A 19,682-nucleotide genomic window follows, 5' to 3' on the forward strand; every position below is an offset into this window, starting at 1 on the left:
CAGGAATCTGCATGTCTCCGTCCCTACCTCTCCAGCACACCCAGCTCTTTATGTGCATCCCAGGACTCCAAACTCAGGTTCTCATGCTCACAGAACATGTACCTTACCGAGGAGCCATCTCCCCGGCCATCATTCTTTCTCTTCTGTTGTCATATCCTGAATTCATGGGCGTTCCTTTGTTCGGGAAGTCCTCGTTTCATCATCCCTGGATCTTGTCTCATGTTTGCGGCGTCTTCTCTTACCTCCGAGGGTAGTGACATTAAATAGCATTTTGTCCCCTGGTATGGTCCTTACTTGTTCTGGGCTGCCCCCCTTTTCACACATCTGCTTATATTTTTAAGATTGAGGACTGAAAGTTGAAACTCAACTATAAGTTTTGGGGAGAGGCTTATCCTCTGAGTGCTGTTTAGGGTGCTCTGGCATAGGTAATTCCCATGCTAGTATCTCTGGATTACTTCCTTCAGACTGGTGGGACTCTCTAGAAGAGAATCCACCTCGTACCAAGAGGAAGAGGACAAAGGTCATGGTGGTCATTATGTTACTCTCCCTGTTCTTACCACATTTATCCTCCAATCTTGTTTGACTCTTGTCTGTAGCTTCCGTTAGACTGACTCCATGGGACCATTGCTTGCATTTGTTGGGTAATTATTTTCTTGATCCCTACTTCCACGTGCCCACCTTATCTACAGTGGCTACAGTAATCCCTGTTGTATAAGAAGCACTAAGACATCTGTTGGATGATTTAACCAACTCTTTGCTTTATTGGCTCTGGAACGCCTGCTCCACCATCAATGCTTCCTCCTTTGGGAGACCCTGGAGACTCCCTAGGGCAGTTTCTGTACTCTGTCCTTGAGACAGTACGGCTGTCTGTGGTGGTTCGAATGAGAAGCGTCCCCATCGGTTCAGATGGTTGAACACTTGGTCTCCAGTTGGCGTGCTGTTTGGGGATGCTATGGGACCTTTAGAAGGTACAACCTTTTTTTCCCCCATTTTTATTTAATTTTTTCCTATTATCAGCTTGATACAGTACAAATTTTTATCCTCATAGTGAAATGTTTCACTGAGGCTTGCCCAGTGATTGAGTAAAACCAAAAGTTTTTTATAAGCCACCATCATCCTAGGGTCCCCCCCTGCTGTATAGCCTCCCTGGTTCTGTGGGTTGCAGTCTGATTGTTCTTTGCTTTCTATCTAGTATCCACTTATGAGTGAGTACATACCATGTTTGTCCTTCTGGGTTTGGGTTGCCTCACTCAGGATGGTATTTTCTAGTTCCATCCATTTGCCTGCAAATTTCATGCTGTCGTTGTTTTTCTCTGCTGAGTAGTACTCCATGGTGTATATGTAGAAGGTACAACCTTAATGGAAGAAGTAGGTCACTGGGGGCCAGCTTTGAGCAATTACAGCCTAGGGCCACTTCCTGTTCTCTCTCTGTGACTGTCTATCTCTCTCCCTCTCTATCTCTGTCCCCGCCCCTATGCTTCCTATGTATGGGTAGATCAGAAATGTGATCTCCCAGCTTCCTGCTCTGTCTTCCTCCCCGGCCATCATGGACTCTCCCTCTGGAACTATAAACCAAAATAAACGATCCTGTAAATTGCTTTTAGTTACGATATTTTTATCATAGCAATAACAGAGTAACTAATACACTTTCCAAGACCATAAACTATCTCATTCGCTTTGTTTTTGTTGTTGTTGGGTTTTTTTTGTTTTGTTTTGTTTTGTTGTTGTGGGCTTTTGTTTTGTTTTGTTTTGTTTTGTTTTGTTTTGTTTTGTTTTGATACAGGGTTTCTCTATGTAGCCAAGGCTGATCTCAAGCTCAGGATGAGCTTACTTCTTGAGTCCTGGGATTCCAGGTGTATAGTACTCTGTCTGGTATAATCAATGTGTTTTTCTCTAGACTAGCTGTTCTTAAGAACAAACTCATGTCTTACTCATGAGGCTGACTCCATGTTAGGTCTAGGAATGTGGAACCCTTCCCCTCTAGTTGAAAAAACTTTCTGGGACTTTGTAGGGCCTGCTTCCTTTAATCTCCATCCTATATCTTGGGTTTTTTTTGACAAATTTATTCACATTGGGATATTTATGTATACAGGAAAAGGAGCCATTCAAAGGGAAACAGAAATTTGGAACCCTTAACAACATGAAATGAAATCAGCATGGGAAATGTTGTTCTCTGGGGACACTTAAGTCACTTCTTACATTCTGGAAGCTGAGAATTAATGGTCATCGGGGAATATTTTTTGTTATTAGTGGTTCTTCTTGCTGGATTCCTTAAAATAGTTCTCTTATCTGGACTGTGAAGGACTTTAGGGAATCTTGAGCCTGGAAGCAAGGTTCTCTGGACTCTGTTGGCAACATCTTCTGCCTGCTGTGTGGCTATGTGGCTGACAGAGACAATGGTAGCATGGTAGCTCAGGTGTAGCCTTAGGGTCGGGCTCACAGAGACTGGGAGGAATGTGAAGCTGTGGCTTCTCTTTCTTTGATGTGAAAGGAAAAAGACCCCACCAGCTCTGCAATGCGTGAGAGTTGAGCTGCCCACTCCCGTGGTAGGTGCCATGTTTGGTCACCATTGGCTATTGTCATGATTCCTAAACAGGCCACAAACTCCATGCTGACACAAGTTAAACACAACCGGGTCATGTCATGAGGTGATGTGTTTCTTCAAGATGGCCCGGTTCAGAACCAGAAGAGCAACAGCAAACATCTGGAAACATCCACTTGGCTAGCCAATTTAAAACAAAAGGAGACGGGTTTGTATATGACAGGAAGCTAAAGAGTACTGGCTGAACAGGGCCCAGCAGTGGTGGTGCATGCCTTTAATCTCAGCACTCAGGAGGCAGAGGGAGGCGGATCTCTGTGAGTTCGAGGGTCTACAGAGTTCTAGGATAGCCAAGGCTACACAGAGAAACCCAGGTTCAAAAATCCAAACAAAACAAAACAAAACAAAACAAAAACAAAAACAAAAAACGAATGGGCCCAGTCAACATATGCAGTACTTCAAGTCAAGGAAAACAAACAAACAAACAAACAAACAAATAACAACAAACCAAACTGCTCAGTAGGAAACAACCAGGCAGTGGGCAGAGAGTGTGAACAGTCCAGAATTCCCAGGAACTATGTAGCAGGATACTCAGCATGACTAGTAGTAGAAAACGTTTGCATTTCTGTAGTGGAGAGTCTGAATCTAGCTAAGCCTTGAGTGTGCTAGATGGGGTGCCCTACCACCAAGCTGCTTCCAGGACAAGGAAGACTTAGTCAATCATGGTGAGATATCAGTTTACATAGCACACTGGTAGGGCATTTGCCCAACATGCATGAGGCCCTGAGTTGAATCCTTAGCACCGAAAAGAACAGAAGTATGGTGGTGTAATCAGTGCTACAGTGATTAGTTTGCCCAAAGACCCGAGTTCGAACTCAGCACCCCCCACGCGCACACACATACATAGCAGAATAAGGCCAAATAAACAAACAAAACACAGTATAATGAAATATTTCCTCTGAATTAAAGCCCTGGCAGGGTCTAGCTAGAGATCATGGAGGCAATGCCTTTATCTTGGGGCACGTGCCTCCTGCCCAGTAGTTTTCAAACTTTTTGCGGTATTATTGAATGGCTTATTTCTGAAGACGTCTCCCTGACCCCAGGAAAAGAAAGATCCCAGCGGCGACCTGCTCTGGGCTGAGGATACTCACTAGGGACCATGTGACTCATTCCCAACCTTTCTCTGTTTTTACAGACATGCCCTTTGCTTTCTGTACACGAGAGAAGCTTCCTTGGACAGAATTTGCTGAGTCGGCGGAGGATGGGCTCACCACGAGATTCTGTCAGAAGGTGAGAGACGCCAGCTGTGCCCCGGGGGCGGTGGCTGGCAAACCCACGCGGGCTGCCGAGGACAACCGTAGCTGTCGGATGGGCCCCTCCGCTGTGGAAAATACAGCTGTCTGATGCTTGTCTTACCACATCAGATGAGATGGACTTGCTATTCTCGTTGTCGTTGGGTCCACTTTGACTGAAGGTCACAGTTGCAGAGCCAGAAGAGCCCTCCTTGGCTTTATTTGGTGATAGAGCTGCAGCCCAGGGAGGGGTACTCTGGAGTGACGTCATGGAAAATCCAGCCAATGGCAGAGCTGGCGCTCAGAGATAAGGGGCTTTTATCTTTTCTAGACCTCCGCCCGCCCCACTTGCCAGTTGTTAATTCAGTGAAAGTTTCAACACACAGTCTGTGTCATGGTGCAGAACTGGGTTTTCTTCTTTCCTGAGTAAAACCTGGTTACACGTGTGATCTGATCCCAATTTTACAATCTGTCCAGAAGAGTCGAATCTCTGGAGACAGGGTAGGGGAAAGTCAGGACAAGGGAGTAAGGAAAGAAGACGGGTTAATGGGTTAATGGGTGCAGGCATTCCATGACGGGGGCACAGAATGTGCTAACATTAGCTTGTTGTAACCATTGCACAACTCTGGAAATATGCTAAACCCCAGTGAGTTATACACCTTAAAAAGAAGGACTCTGTGCCATGTGGATTCTGTGTCCGTAAAGCCGTTACCAGAAAAAGCCCATGCTAGTCAAGGACTTGCTGGTGGTCATGCGTCCTTAGTCTCAATTCTAGCAGCAGCACTTTCGAGTCTCTATTTTTATTCAGACTTTGTACTATGCTTGAGGGAGTCTGGGGCAGAGCCATCGCCCTATTGATTTTTAACAGTACAAAATGGTGATTCTAAACATCCGCCCTCTCACGCTACAGGGCGGGGTGGGGGGGCCCCTCTCACCGAGTTATTGATTCATTGTTGTGGTAAAGGAAAGAGGACTGGATGTTTCCATTGGTCTGCCTAGATTAGGGCTAGAGGGAGAGTGTGATTAGAGCGGGTGCCAGGGAACACTTGTCAACATCAAGAGGGATCAGGAGCCCTCATTAAGATCACGGGTAATAGTGGCTTAGGTAGTGTTGAGGACAAGTGACCATCTGAAGTTACTCAGTCAACAGGTCCTGATGTCCATATTGGAGACAGAAAGAATTTAGTGCCTGCTATGGCTTGAATGTGTTCTCCAAAGCTGATGGGTTAGAAATATCTAATATGAGTGTTGTGAGGAGACATACAATAAAGGTGGTTTGGTCGTGAGGATTAAGCTCTCGTGAGTGGATTTGCATCAGTAGTTCCATTTTCTTTTAATAAAAGCAAGTTCAGCCTCTTCTTCCTCTCTCCGCTCTGTCTTAGACCATTCCATCAGCTGCTGGCTGCTGTGTGGTTGATTCCCTTGAGTCCAGAACTCCAAGGACAAATCTCTGTTCTTTATGAGTTAACTGACCGCTCCTATTCTGTTATAAGAGCACAAAACAGACTAAGTGGCAAGTTATCTTGGTATAGACAAGAAGAATAACGATAATTTATCACAAATGTTTTTGAGACAAGGTCTTACTCTAGGTTTAGTAGCCTGGAACTCACTGTGTTACCCAACCTAGTCTCAAATACATAATTTTTTCACCCCAGCCTGCCAAGTGCTAGGATTACAGGTGTGAGCTACCATACCTGACTTCATTTTATTTATTTTTAAATACCTTTCATTTATTCTTTGACAATTTAATACATGCATACAATACATCTTGATCCCAAGCTTCTCCTCCCACTCCACAGGACAGCCCTGTCTTGCTCTGGGTTTCTATTGCTGTGAAGAGACATCATAATCATAGCAACACTTATAAAGGAAAACATATAATTGGGGCTAGCTTACACTTTCGGAGGTTCAGTCCATTATCATCATGGCAGGAAGCAAGGCAGTATACAGGCAGACATGGTGCTGGAGAGGCAGCTGAGAGTTCTACATTCTGATCCTCAGGCAACAAGAGGAGAACTGAGTTCTACACTGGGCACAGCTTGAGCAAATGAGACCTCAAACCCCGCCCCCACAGTGACACACTTCCTCCAACAAGGCCACACCTCCTAATAGTGCCACTCCCTATAGACCAAGCATTCAAACACATGAGTCTATGGGGCCACACTTATTCAAACCACCACACACACACCCCAACATGGCCTCTTCCAAACTTTGTGTCCTCTCCTTGATTTTGGTAACTCAAGAATCCCATTTTTTTTTTTAATTGTATGAAGAATGTAAAACTTGCTATCTGCCATGCTTTTGCCTGTGTGCCCACTGCTGTCCTCATCAGAACTTCAGCATCCGGAGTCTAAAGTACTATGTCCATTAGAGAGTCTCCTGGTGCTCCCCCCTGCAGCCTCTGAGAAGCACATTTTTCTTTCTGTGTCTGTGAATTTCATTCCTAAAGGGTTCCTTTACAGGTAAAAGTCATATATTGCATTTTTAACAGGATGGTAACATTTAGCATAATGCCCTCAAGGTTCCTCAGTCTTATAGCGTGTGATAGGAATTCCTTGAATTACACGGGTGGATAAAATCTCATTGTCTTCATGCACCACATTTTGTTCAGCCCTTCATCTGATGATGGACAGTAAAGCTGCTTCTACCTCTTGGCTCTTAATGATAACAAATGGTGCTTCCCTGCTACGGGTTCATCACTGCATAGACCTGTCTCCCTGAGTGACTGCTTTCTCAGTCTTTGAGAATACATGCACAAGTGGTGTTGTGTCATCGTTCTCTGTTTCAGATTAGGGAACATCCATATGATTTCCCAGAGTGTCCATATCACTTTATATTTATATTGCACAAGGGTGATTATTCATATTCATCCTCTCTCTCTCTCTCTCTCTCTCTCTCTCTCTCTCTCTCTCTCTCTCTCTCTCTCTCTCTCTCTCTCTCTCTCTCTTTCACTCTCTCCCCACAGGGTCTCACTATGTAGTCCTGGCTGGCCTCACAAATGCTAGAATTCAAGGCATGTGCCACCACATCTGGCTATTGATTATTCTAACATAACCAGCTGTAAGCATCAAGACAACACTGACATTTTGTACTTTAAAAAAAAAATTGCTATAAGTAACAGCTACAAACTAAGTCTAATTATTTAGGAACATTGTTAAATTCTTGTCTAGTTTAAAAAAAAAAAAAAGTAACAATTTACTCGAAAGAGGAACTTCATGGTTTTCCATTCCCCAGTTGGCAAAGAGGCATAACATGGTGGTGGTGTCTCCAATTTTGGAACGAGATCGAGATCATGGGGGAGTTCTGTGGAACACAGCTGTGGTGATCTCCAATTCAGGACTAGTCATGGGAAAGACCAGGAAGAACCACATCCCCAGAGTGGGTGACTTCAATGAGGTGAGTGCCAATCAGAGCTCAGTGGGCTTTTCTTGGGGAGAAATTCTGTATTGGAGGCTGTGACTTGAGGCACTACAGGGTAGTGCTGTGGCAGTCTTTGGAGAGTCTGATAGCATGGCCCTGCATCACATGGACATGAGATATTTAGAATCACAAAAAACTTTTAGCAGCATGGGATTGATATATACATCATACGTGTGTGCAGGAACGTGATTTGACTTTCTGCAATATTCCCTCGAGGTAATTGGTTCATAAACTAAAATGCAGATAAACAGTACACATGAGATTACCCTGTGAGCCCCTGTAAAGGGACACTGAGCTCCCAGGCAACCACATATAATCCTAGTTTTAGTGGATGCTGGTCTTTGTGACTTATATCAGTTGGCTCCTGTTCAGGTGTCTTTGAATGTGTCTCTATACAACAGTGGTTACACAGGACTCATTAGACTTACTAGTGATTAGAATTCTGGGAGAGGGGCTGTTTCAATGGTAAATGCCAATTCACAAGCAGTGGGTGGCGGCCGTGAAGGGCATTTGAAAGAGAAAAATGAACTTTTCATAACGCCAGGATCCTAAATCTGAATTTGAATGTGACTTTTCAAGAGGACCAGTAGATCAGGATGTGCTGCCCTCTTTTTTAGCCCTCCGCATCCTTGGTTGGGAATTTAGACTGTTCTCAGGCTGGTCAACAAGGTGAGAAACTATCTCCAGGGCTACGGGGAGACAGAAGAGCTGGTGTTTCCCAGTAGCAGCTGGCAGTCGGGCAGGACAGACACACTCCTCACCTGTTTACCCTGGGGTTAATTGTTAGCTTTCTGCAGAAACCACTGGTCTGAGTACAGCAGGATCTGCTCAGGGTCCACTGTGTGTACATATCCTGGTTGCTGTCTAACTCGGTCAGTTTTTAAGTAATTAATGCAAGAAAGCCAAAAGCTCTAGGAGCAGACCTGTTTGGGACCTGACTTGCCCTCTAGCCTCCCTTCACCTATATCCTCATCAAGTCCCAGAAGTGGCAGCCTCGGGACTCAGGTTGGGGGAAAGAGGTGGGAGAATACGGTTCCCATTTTCTTGTCCTACAGGGAACCCTACATAGGCTGCTATGTGGAGAGTGTGTGTTTTACTCTGAGATTTGGTCTTAGTCAGTTGGGAAAGTCCCAAACCAATTCAAGTGACATACAGTTTCCAAAAACGAAGAGTTACTCTGGGTGGGTCCGGGTCTTTTCACCTCTAACGTTCTGTGTAAAGATGTGTGGTTGGTAACTCATCTTAACATTGACCTGACCACAACCTTTTCTTGTATCATGATTGAAAACTTACCATAGGTTATCCTGGAAATCACGTGACATACCACAAAGCCAATCGTGGGTTACATACCAGGCCATTGTATTTGCCCCGTGAGGTTGTGTTGTTATTATTATGTCTAGGTTTTAAAACGAGTCACGCCCTAATGTTAATTTTAGATTACTGGTGATACTCACTTCCGCAGAGCCCAAGGAAAGCAGAATTGCTCCCGCTCTGAGGCACCACCACATGGCCCTCTGTTTGTGCTTTTCAGTCAACTTACTACATGGAAGGAAACCTGGGCCACCCTGTGTTCCAGACCCAGTTTGGCAGGATTGCAGTAAACATTTGCTACGGGCGACACCACCCCCTTAACTGGCTCATGTACAGCCTCAATGGAGCGGAGATCATCTTCAATCCCTCAGCCACCATTGGAGAACTCAGGTCACTTGCTGGGAGAGATCTGGGGGGGCTTTCTGGGCCTCATCACCACCTCAGGCCCAGGGTCAACCTGTAGGGTTCAGACATGGGTTTAGTAAACTGTAGTGAGCAGGTATAATCATCAGGATGTCTTAGATCACAACTGTCTGATTGGATGTTGCACAATTAACCAGATTTTTAGTCAAGGGGGGGGAGGAGAAATGCCCAACATGACCTTTACAATATCTGACCTCCCAAAGAGCCATTCTGCCATTGGCAGCAACCTTTGCTGGGATTCTGAACACTGGGAGAAAGATAATACTCTCACTCTCCTTCATGATGGTCTGGAATCTCAAAGCCTGACTTCTCAGTGGAGCACAATAAGCTCCTGGCCAGCATGGGTTCCTGGACAGGGGTCTTCAGAATCCTGAACCTCAACTCTACCATGCCCCATAGGAAGGGCAGTCCTCCAGAGGAGTGGAGCAGAGGAGGTAACAGGAACAGGGGGTAATCCAGGAGACTTGTTTTAACCAGTGAAAAGGTTCACTTTAATAATATGTCACAGGGTGGCGGGAGAGGGGGTGGCTAGAGAGATGGCTCAGTGGTTAAGACCACTGGCTGCTCTTCCAGAGGACCCGGGTTCAATGCCAAGCACCCACATGCAACCCACACTGTCTATACTCGAGTTCCAGGGGTCCGACACCCGCACACAGACATACATGCAGACAAACCACCAATGCACATAAAATAAAAATAATAAATCACAAATTAAAAAAAAATAATATGTAACAGGAAGTGTTAGAGTACCAGCCTCGTCTCTAATATGGCTAAAACTGCTTTGTTGTGGTGTCGCTGAGGGCTGGAGCAGGAGAGCCCTGGGGCAGGACTCGCAGGGCAGGGAGTCAGCTGAGATACCCCACAGGGCTGGGTTTGTACCACTTCTTCCTCCCCCTTTGGCTAACTATTTGGGAGGTGTCCAGGTATACTGGTCGCTTTTCTCATTGTCGTGAACGAATGGCTGACAAGACTCACAGCTTGAAGGTTCAGGTCATTACAGTGGAGAAGGTAGGAGGAAAGTGAGGTGGCCGGTGGGTCCCATTACATCTGCAGTCCTAGGAAGCAAAGGGACATCAGTGTTGGTACTTGTCTGGTTTTCTCATTTCTCAGTTTTTATTTAGGTCAGGACCCAAGCTTGTGGGCTGATGCTGACCAGGCCTAGGCTTTAGGCTGGGTCTTTTTTCTTCTGTGGAAACTGTCTATGGAGATGCTCTCATAGACTCACCCAGAGAATGTCTCTGAGGTGATTTGAAATCCTGTCAAGTTGACAAGGCAGAGTAACCATCCAAAGTCCATTTGCTGTACTTGATACTCAAACACATGACGTTTAACTCATAACATTCCACTGTTGGTCCTCAGGCCCAGTGCCTGTCTCACTCTGCCAACAACTGCCTGTAGTTTTAGCAGTTCCAACATTGTTCAGAAATCCAGCGTCTCAAATCTGTGCATCTCTGTGGGCTGGGGGGGGGGGGGCAGGGTGGAACACAATTCTAATAAACAATGACACAGAGCAAACATTCTGATTTTAAAAGGGAGCATAACAAGGAAAATTCAGACCAAGTAAGACTGGGGTCCCACAGAAAAAAACAAAACACCAAGTCTTGATACTCCATGTCTGGCTTCTGAGGCTCTTGATGGCATCACCTGGGCTCCTACAGTCTTGGGTAGGCCCTCTCTTTTAGTTCTGCCCCAGGAGACCATGTAGCCTCTCTGTTGAGCCAGCTCCTTCCCATGCCTACAGATTTCTTCAGTTGATGTCCCACAGACCCCACATCTCCAGTGTCCTGTGGTCTCCATAGCGACTTGGGTTTCGTAGCCTCAGTCATTGGCCTTTAAGGGCCCTATTTCGAGGAATCTGACCCCGCTACACACTGCTTGGCTTCTGTGGCTTTCTGGAATCTTGATGTAAGCCATGATAGCCCCATACCTCTTATATTTGCATGCCTGAGAAACCAGTACCATGCAAACAGTGTTGCCAAATTCTGTGGCTAGCATGAGGACAGGCTACAGCCTGTCCTCCTTTCCACTGCAGACACAGCGGTCTCTGTGTGACCAGTGTCTGAACCTGGAGAAACACTCCCCAGAGTAGTGGTTTTCCAGCATAGAACCCTTTCCGAGGGCGTCCTCAATTCAGTCTCTTTCCTTTTAAATAAGTTTGATTTTTTTCCAAGCTGGACTCTCAGGGCACCCTTGTCTCCTTTCTTCTGCCCTTCTCTCCACACTCGACCTCTTTTTCTCTCACTGTTAATGTGGATAAGTGCAGAGAGAAGTAACCATGCCAAAACTGGAGTGCTATGCTATCTTGAAATTTCCTTGACCCGACAAATTCATTTCGAATTCAGCTTTGTTCAAGATTCCAACTAAAGTCTATTGGCATAGATATATCCTCATTCTTTGCCAGACTCTAAAATGAATGGTGTCTACCCTACTTCCTGATAGAGTCTTTATTCTCCCCTAATAGGAACTTCATGAGCAGAGTCTTAACCATCTGAATTTAAATTAGCATTCAGGCCTTTTTGTCCAAAATGGCTCATTAACTCTCCTTAGGACAGTCTACAGCATCTCTGGTCCATACTTCAGCATTCCCTCAAAAGGCCTATGAATGATATAGCCAGGTTTCTCAAAGCAAAGGCCCCGACTTCCGATATCAATGATCTGAATAGTTACTTTTCTTATTACTGGGATCAAACATCAGACAAAAAGTAATTAAAAGGAAAACAGGTTTATTTTTAAAGCATATGGTTTCATAGTTCAGCCCACGGCAGGGAAAGCATGACAGTGGGAGTGTGAAGTCTGTGTCTGCAGAGAGATGGCCGAGATCAATGCCGCTCACCCCCCTTTTCCCTCCCTGCTTTCATTCATCCTAGGACCTTAGCCCATGGCATGGCACTGTCCAAGTTTGGATAAGGGTAGGACACTCTTCAGTTAAGTCTCTCCGGAAGTCTCCTCATACATATTCTCAGAAGTGTATCTCCTAGGCGATTCCAAAGTATCATTACAAGTTAAAAGAGCTCTAGGAATTTATGTGCAAACATCCCAACCTGGAGCTGCCTTCCTCCAAAGCATGATGGATGGGTACAACAGGAAGTGCTGACTTCTGTTCTGTGTTTATGATTTCTGTGTTCTGTCCCAGTAGGGTTCGGGTCATGGGAAAAGCTCTACGCTCTCAATGGACTTCTTTATTCAGTTTCTTCTAAATGTCAGATGCAACATTTAATTTACTTTTGCTTTGAAGCATGGTGCTTGTCTTTTGAATAACATTCCTCCACACAGAATTTTCACAGCAGGCCCCTAATAGACCTAGAATTTAGTTATCCAGTTACTTACGTTGGGTGCATAGAGAGGTATGGTCTGGGTCTGGGAAGGGTGCTTTTGGGCAGAGGGACGAAGACCATAGCTTGGATCTTCCCTCAGGGTTTCCATTCTGAAAACATATCTCCTGGTGCTTTGAATGCAGCTAACTGTCCATTGTCAGTTGAAAGGCAACTGACATCAAGTTGCTCATCTCCTAGGTCTTAGTGGAACCTTGGGCCACCTTGTGGAGTATCCCGCCTTCTACCTGCTGTGTATAAGACTTTTGGAAAGGGACTGGAAAAAAATAGCTTAGAGGGAAAAGGCACCTTCTGCCAAGCCTGATGACCTGGGTTCAATCCCCAGGCCCCACATGATAGAGGGAGAGGATTACCTCCTACAAATTGTGTCTCACCTCCATATCCATACATACAAAATAAATAAAATGTAACAAAAAATGTAAAATACACTTGGGGAACTCCATCTTCTCCTCAGGCTTCCTTAGAGGAATCTGAAGTCTACTTCCTGGGCACATGGGTATGAACTGGCTTCTGAGTAAACCCAGAGAGCTACCTCATGTTATGCATGCGAAGGCTCTCCCCAGCCTGTTATCTTGAACTTTTCTTAGCTACAATTGAGCAAACAGAAGTAACCCAAAGTAATATGCACGTTAATTCTTAGGTCCACAGCAGCCTTATTGAAAAATGATTGGTTCTTCCTGCCTCGGCTAGGAATTGCCCGGCCTTGGACTTTCAAGGGCGTGGTGAGCTGGAAAAGCTGAGGCAGTCTGTGGGAGAGCAGTGTGCTTAGTGGGATGGGCACTCGAGTTCATGCCCTGTACCAGTTAATTGTACTTGTAGAATGGTAGCCTGAGGAAGTGATGTCAAGAAGAACAAAGTGACGTGTGAGATGTTTGTGGTAGTGGTGGTGACGGTATCCATAATGGAGCAGCTGGCGGCCACAGAAATGTCAGGGTTAAGTAAATTTCAACCCATTTCTTCTGTGGGTGAGTGACACTAAAATGAGCCATTATGAAGATAATGCAACATGGTGATAAAAAGAAAAGGTATGAGCAATGAGGAGACAGGAGCTGTGTCCTCCACTATGTGTGGTCAGAATTCTGCGACTTTTTTTTTTTTCACCCACTATGGGCAAGTGTAGTCATAGAGGATGGAAGTAAATCCAACTAGTTTATTAAGCTGGTGAGATTCTGGGAATTTTCCTTAAAGTAACAGGGTTATTTATTTAAGTGGTTGGTGTTTTTTCTCTTTTCTTTTTTAAGTACAGTGTTAGGCAAACCCCAGTGCTGTGTCACAGTTTCCAAGCCCATCCCCCATGGGCCATGCATCAGCTCCCTAATAAGCCCATAGCTCCCCTCTGATACTTACAAGCCTTGCGTTCAGCTTAGAAGATGGCTTCCCTGGGAAGAATGAAAACGCGGACATGACTGTTACAAAACAACCACTCTGTGGAACTTCATCTTTATGACCATTCAAGCTGCATCATCTCACTTGGATGTTTTGGGGGCGACTGAGACTTAGGATAAAAGCTGTCTGACCCCCAGGAGACGATGGCAGTATGGATTCTGCCTTTAGCTGGCTTGTTAAGAAGCTGCTATTGATTAAGCAAGGAGTTGACAAGCTAGTCCGCTTGTGGGATTGTTTTCAGACTGGTCCCAGCTAGCTCAGGCTAGCCTGGTCCTCGCTGTGTAACCTGGGCTAGTGTTTAACTCCCAGGCCTCTAGCCTCAGCTTGCTAAGTGCTAGATTGGTACCATGCCCGGCTCTGCTCGCAGCCGGGCTGCATCTTAGAGTTGAGCATCTCCAGAGTGGCCAAGAGGTCTCCAATCTGCTTCTTCCTCAACCTCCCACAGTGAGTCCATGTGGCCGATCGAAGCCAGAAACGCGGCCATTGCCAATCATTGCTTCACATGCGCCATTAACCGTGTGGGTCAGGTATGTGCCTGAGAGATAGTCAAGGAAAGGGGCCCCTGACTAATGCCCTGGATGGGACAATTCACCTGTCTTCTTGTTCCCGCTGCATACATGCCACAAACTTTAGAGTCCCAAGTTGGGGGGCGGGGGGATAACTTGATCTGGTAATTTTCTTCTGGTTTTTGGCCTCTTCTTATTTTGCCTGTCTTCTCCCATCCTGTCCCCTCCCCTCTCTTCCCCTCTCCCCCCCTCCCCTCCTCTTCCCTTCCCTTATCTCCCCTCCCCTCATTCAAGGTGAGGTGTTATTTCCAAAGGCAGGCTGACCTCACATACATTGCCCAGCCCTGAGAATTGCAGGTGACTGGTGTCTCCCTGCGCCAGGTTATAAACCCAAAGACAAAATCCAGGTCTTCCCTTGCCTGTCACATTCCTTGCTGGCTTTCTAAGGTGCAGTGGTGGCCTGCTGAATATGTACCAAACGCTTGCTGATTGCCCAGAGTGCAGACCCTGGTATCCTCTTAACGCTTTCCTGCTTGGGCCCCGTGCTGCTCTTGGTCCCGCTGAGTGATCTGGAATGACTGTCATGGTGCTGCCACCTAGAGGTTCATCTTAGCCTTGCACTTAATTCACAGGAACACTATCCCAATGAGTTCACTTCTGGAGATGGAAAGAAAGGTATGTTCATGAACATTCCCCTTGCTGGGCCTCATCTCCCCTACTCCACCTACTTCCTCTGGGAGGGGTCCATCCCACAGCCTGTGCCTGCTCATTGGGCACCTAGGAAGGGACCACTGACGAGTCTCCTCTGCTTCCTTGTGTGTAGTTTGGGAGACTATGGCTGGGGTGTGGGTCCTCATGGGTGGCCACCTTGTTCCCCAAATGGGGATCAAATGGGAATGGACTGGTCTCACTATCTCCCCAGGCCTTGTGTGAAACTGGACCATGAAGTTATGGGGAACCCCTTTGTGAGCTCTCTAGAAAGTGGGGGGACTCTCACAGGGGTCCCCATCTTTCTTCTTTCTTCTCCACCCTCCCAACTGTACTGATGATGTCCCCTGAGTCAGCATAGATTGTCATAGGTTCTGAGGTCCGGAGGTGGTTGTGATCTGAAGGCAACTACCAACACACCTCTGCTAAAAATCCTTCACCCTAAGGTCTGGCCTCTCCAGCCAGGAATGTGAGAGGGAAGTCCTGTGTCACTCACCAAAAGGGTGTTTCCCCTGGCTCAGTGGGTCCCCTTCAGAAAGATACAAAAGGATGAACACAATGTTTCCGAGATCCCTCCATCTGGAGTCCAAACTTGTAGAGGTTCCAATCCCAGATGCATCCTGATGACGGATAAACAGAAGATGTGGGAAAGGAGGTTCTGGAACCTGTCTTAGAGGGGCCACCTCACTCAGCTATGGTGGCCTTGAGTTCCTCAGGGCAGCAGGGAGTGCTATGAAAGCAAAGTTCTGTCACCTTCTCTAAGACCTTTAGACATGAGGAGGGAAATTGGCATTCAGCAGACACCGAGGTGGTACACAGGATGGCTTTCTCTCCTGCCATGTGCCTGCACTTCTTTATAGCCCACACTATGTACGAGCTCACAGTTGCTTCCCTTTGCTCCTTAAAGCTCACCATGACCTTGGCTACTTTTACGGCTCAAGCTATGTGGCAGCTCCTGACGGCAGCCGGACCCCTGGCCTCTCACGAAATCAAGATGGGCTGCTGGTCACTGAGCTCAATCTCAACCTCTGCCAGCAGATTAATGATTTCTGGACTTTCAAGGTGGGTGCCCAAGCCTCTTCTGTTGCCCTGCTACTCTGCACTGGTCCCCATGAAGTTGCAGGAACTTCAGAGGCCTGCAGGCCGTTGGAAGGAGACACCAGCTCCCCACTATGCAGCTCTTTCCTGAGCAGAGGGCCAGGACTCTGCGGGCTGTGGGAGGAATCTCTGGATGAGAAGATACACAAGCCAGAGAGCTCAATACATTCTCCTTCCATTGGATTTAGATTCTAGGCATCTTCACACAAATGAATCTCAATTTCATTTGTCTAGAGAATACAGTGGGCTGGCTTCTGTAATCCATTTTTTCTTTCCAGGCATTTGCACTTGTCACAAGATAAATGTGCATGTCTGGTTCTGCCTGTGACCAGGCTCCAGAGTCTAGGCATCGAGACAATAGTGGGAATTGGGTCACGTGGATCTTTGCCTGGCTCTGGCTCCACCTTACTCAGTTCCTTTGGGGCAAACATCTTGTCCCTAAGCCTTAGGAGCAGTCTCCAATGCTGCCTGTGGTGTCAGCAGTCTGAGAGAGCAGGTGCCTGCCACACTGGGATGAGACAGTGGTGGCCAAGGCCAGGACCCCTAGAAGGGCTCCTGACTGCAAGTATTGTTACACTCGTCTCCAGCAGTTACAGAGAAGATGAATGTCCCACTCTGGGTGACTGAATGGCTTTGCAAAGTGTGACTGGAGGAGCCCAGATGCGGACTCTGAACTCTGTTCCCCGACTTTATGTGAGTGTGAGTCCTTGGTCATATCCAGAGACTCAGATTCTCATCGGACAGATAAGATACTGCCTGTGAGAAGGTCTCCTGACCTCTATGTCCTCTTCTTGGGCAGCTGAGGTTAATACAGGATTCCATTTTAGTCAGAAGTTGGAGCCAAGAATGTGGCCAGCTCTTTTGCCAAGTATCTCCAGGAGCAACAAGCAGAGTGGTTTCTCTTTAGACCCTTTCTCGAAACAAAAGCCTTCCCAGTGGTGATGGATGTGAGTTCATGCTTCACTCGTCCATCCTGCATTCAGACTTGACCACACCTCCTGAACGAAGAGGTCATAGTCAACTGGGCCGGGCTGTGTGAGTCATCACACATCCTTGCACTGCACTGGCATCCATGCTGAGGTCATAATGCAATTATTTGTCCTCATTACTGTCTGAAATAGCCCTGTCAATCAGCATGATGAATGTATTTTCTGCCCCGTGGCTGCCCCCTAGTGGCCAGAGGTGGTGGCAAGAAAGGAATAGATTATTAAATCTTTCCAAGCATGTATAATGTTGTGTGATATTTTGTTTGTGTTCTGACTAATAAAGCTTGCCTGGAGATCAGAGGGCAGAGCTAGCCACTGGTTAACCACAGAGGCCAGGCAGTGGTGGCACACACCTTTAATCCCAGCACTTGGGAGAAGGAAGCAGGAAGTTCAGGAATTCAAGACCACCCTGGGCTACACAAGATTGATCCAGTCTAAAAGAAACAGAGCCGGGCAGTGGTGGTACAGGCCTTTGATCCCAGCACATGGGAGGCTCATGCCTTTAACCCCAGTAGTAGGGAGATGGAGACAGGAATATAAGGCAAGTGGAGACAGGATCCCACCCATTCAGTCTGAGATTTCATATAGATTAGAAGCCTCTGGTGGCTGACTGCTCTGCTTCTTTGATCTTTCAGATTTCACCCTTGATATCTGACTCCAGGTTCTTATTGTTACGACTAATTAGGATTGTGCTTCATCTGGCACCCCACGTTGGGTGTCTTATGTAATCAGAGGTTTCTCTGTCCCGCCCTGTTCCATAGCCACTTCTAAATAATCACTCAGAGGCCTATATTATAAATGTTTGGCCAGTAGCTCAGGCTTATAACTAGCTAGCTCTTACATTTAAATTAACCCATTTGTATTAATCTATTCATCGCCATGTGGCCCGTGGCTTACACGTTCTCTGACATCTTGTTTCTTGGATAGGTGGCTTGCGTCTACTCAACTCTACCCTCCTTCTCCCTGTACCTCCATTTGGCTTTCCTACCTAGCCTTGTTCTGCCTGGCTATAGGCCAAATCAGCTTTATTTATCAACCAATGAGAGCAACATATTCACAGCATACAGAAATACCATCACACAGCATGTATGTTTTGTTTTCAGATGACTGGCCGACTTGAGATGTATGCCCGGGAACTTGCTGAAGCGGTCAAACCCAACTACACTCCCAACATTGTGAAGGAAGACCTGGTTCTATGCCCTAGCTCCGGTTAAGTTTGGGGACATCACTGGCCCCAGTGGCTAAGTTTTAAAATGTATTTGGGGATTAGGTGGAGGTGAGATTCAATACTCAGGCAAGAGGAGAATGAGCAAGTGTGTGAGGGATAACTGCTAATAATTAATGCATGATTTTCTTCTGGGAACTTGAGAATGTTTTGGGATTCAAAAGATGATTCAACAACATTGAAATTTTATTAAATGGAACTGGATTGCATATGTTGAAAGTGTTTTGTTTTGTGTTATGCAAATTCTACCTCCATCTAAGAAATCCCCAGCTGTGAGTTCATATCCACGCCATTGAAAGGAGTTGGCACAGAGGAGGATGAGAGAGGGAGTGCCTGGGAGTGAGCAGCTTTGACTGACTTCCTGGCTTTCCACCTCTGGTTTCCATGTGTGTCTATAATGAGATGCCACATGGCCCAGGCAGACCTCAGGCTGAGTTCTGATTCTGGGTATTCGCTGCTCCTACCTGTTACCACTCTCCTCTTTCCCATCCTGACCCAGTCTCAAGGTTCCATCATCTCCTTGAGGGTCAATTTGGAAAACTGTGCTAGCAGGAAGAGGGTCAGGTGAGAGTCTCAGAGGCTACAGCATGACTGTGAACAGATGGGCTACCGCTGAGTAAACTCAACGCATCCTAATTCTTCAGGCAGGCACAAACCTAGTATATGTAAAGGGTTTGACATGGGAGGCATGGTCCCACTGTATTTTCCTGGCTGGTCTTGAACTCTAAGGTTCAAACCATCATCCTGTCATAGCCTTCTGAGCAGCTAGGACTCCCAGAATGTGCCACCAAGTCCCGCATTGTGTAAAGGTATCTTATGAATATGATTATAAAGTTTATAGCCTGTTGACTGAGTGAGATCATGCCATAAAACCAAGGTGGACCTCACTCAATCTGTTTACAGTGCTAAAGAGCATCCTTGAGCCTTCTGTGGGGAGGAAGACATTGTGTATAGACAGCAGTCCCTGCCTCCCTGACAGTCCACTGTGGAGCTAATTAGACTTACCCAGCCAGCCCCACCATCACGCCCTTCACGGCCTCATAACATCTCCTAATATATACCCTATGAGTCCTGCCTCCACTGGGTCTAACCGATACAGACTTGGATGCCAAGAACAATCCCAAAGAACAGACTCCTAAGGATGAATTTTCCTCTTTGGTTCTGGGTTTCTGGAATTCTGTTCATTTGACTTGGTTAAAAGACATTAATGACTCTCTTTCCTATGGAAAAAAACAGAAGTGGCTGCCCATGGCATGATGGATGCTACCATAAACATCTAAATGTGGGGCAGGTCACCAGCCAGTGCCCGAGAGTCCCAGCCTGCCCTTCCTGATGCTCTTCCCTGTTGCCTAACCAGGCCCATCATCATGTCAGAAAATTCCTTCTACTAAGTCTTTGTGTGTTTTATTCCCGTCCATTTTCTCATGGTTCCCACTTCAGTGGTTGACTCTGACTT

General features: G+C 46.4%; 1 protein-coding gene across 1 annotated transcript in view; it reads left to right on the top strand.

Moving 5' to 3' along the window:
* The window catches only part of Upb1 (beta-ureidopropionase 1), a 31,291-nt gene extending 12,871 nt beyond the window's left edge, over nucleotides 1-18,420 (top strand). The window contains exons 4-10 of the mRNA XM_036167951.1: nucleotides 3,735-3,829; nucleotides 7,066-7,227; nucleotides 8,783-8,952; nucleotides 14,149-14,230; nucleotides 14,842-14,884; nucleotides 15,825-15,979; nucleotides 18,105-18,420. Coding sequence (XP_036023844.1) covers nucleotides 3,735-3,829; nucleotides 7,066-7,227; nucleotides 8,783-8,952; nucleotides 14,149-14,230; nucleotides 14,842-14,884; nucleotides 15,825-15,979; nucleotides 18,105-18,215 — 818 coding nt within the window. The 3' untranslated portion in view covers nucleotides 18,216-18,420. The remainder of the gene's footprint in view (nucleotides 1-3,734; nucleotides 3,830-7,065; nucleotides 7,228-8,782; nucleotides 8,953-14,148; nucleotides 14,231-14,841; nucleotides 14,885-15,824; nucleotides 15,980-18,104) is intronic.
* Nucleotides 18,421-19,682: the final 1,262 nt, after the last annotated feature.

This window comes from Onychomys torridus, chromosome 18 (assembly GCF_903995425.1).
Source record: "Onychomys torridus chromosome 18, mOncTor1.1, whole genome shotgun sequence".
NCBI classification, from domain to species: domain Eukaryota; kingdom Metazoa; phylum Chordata; class Mammalia; order Rodentia; family Cricetidae; genus Onychomys; species Onychomys torridus.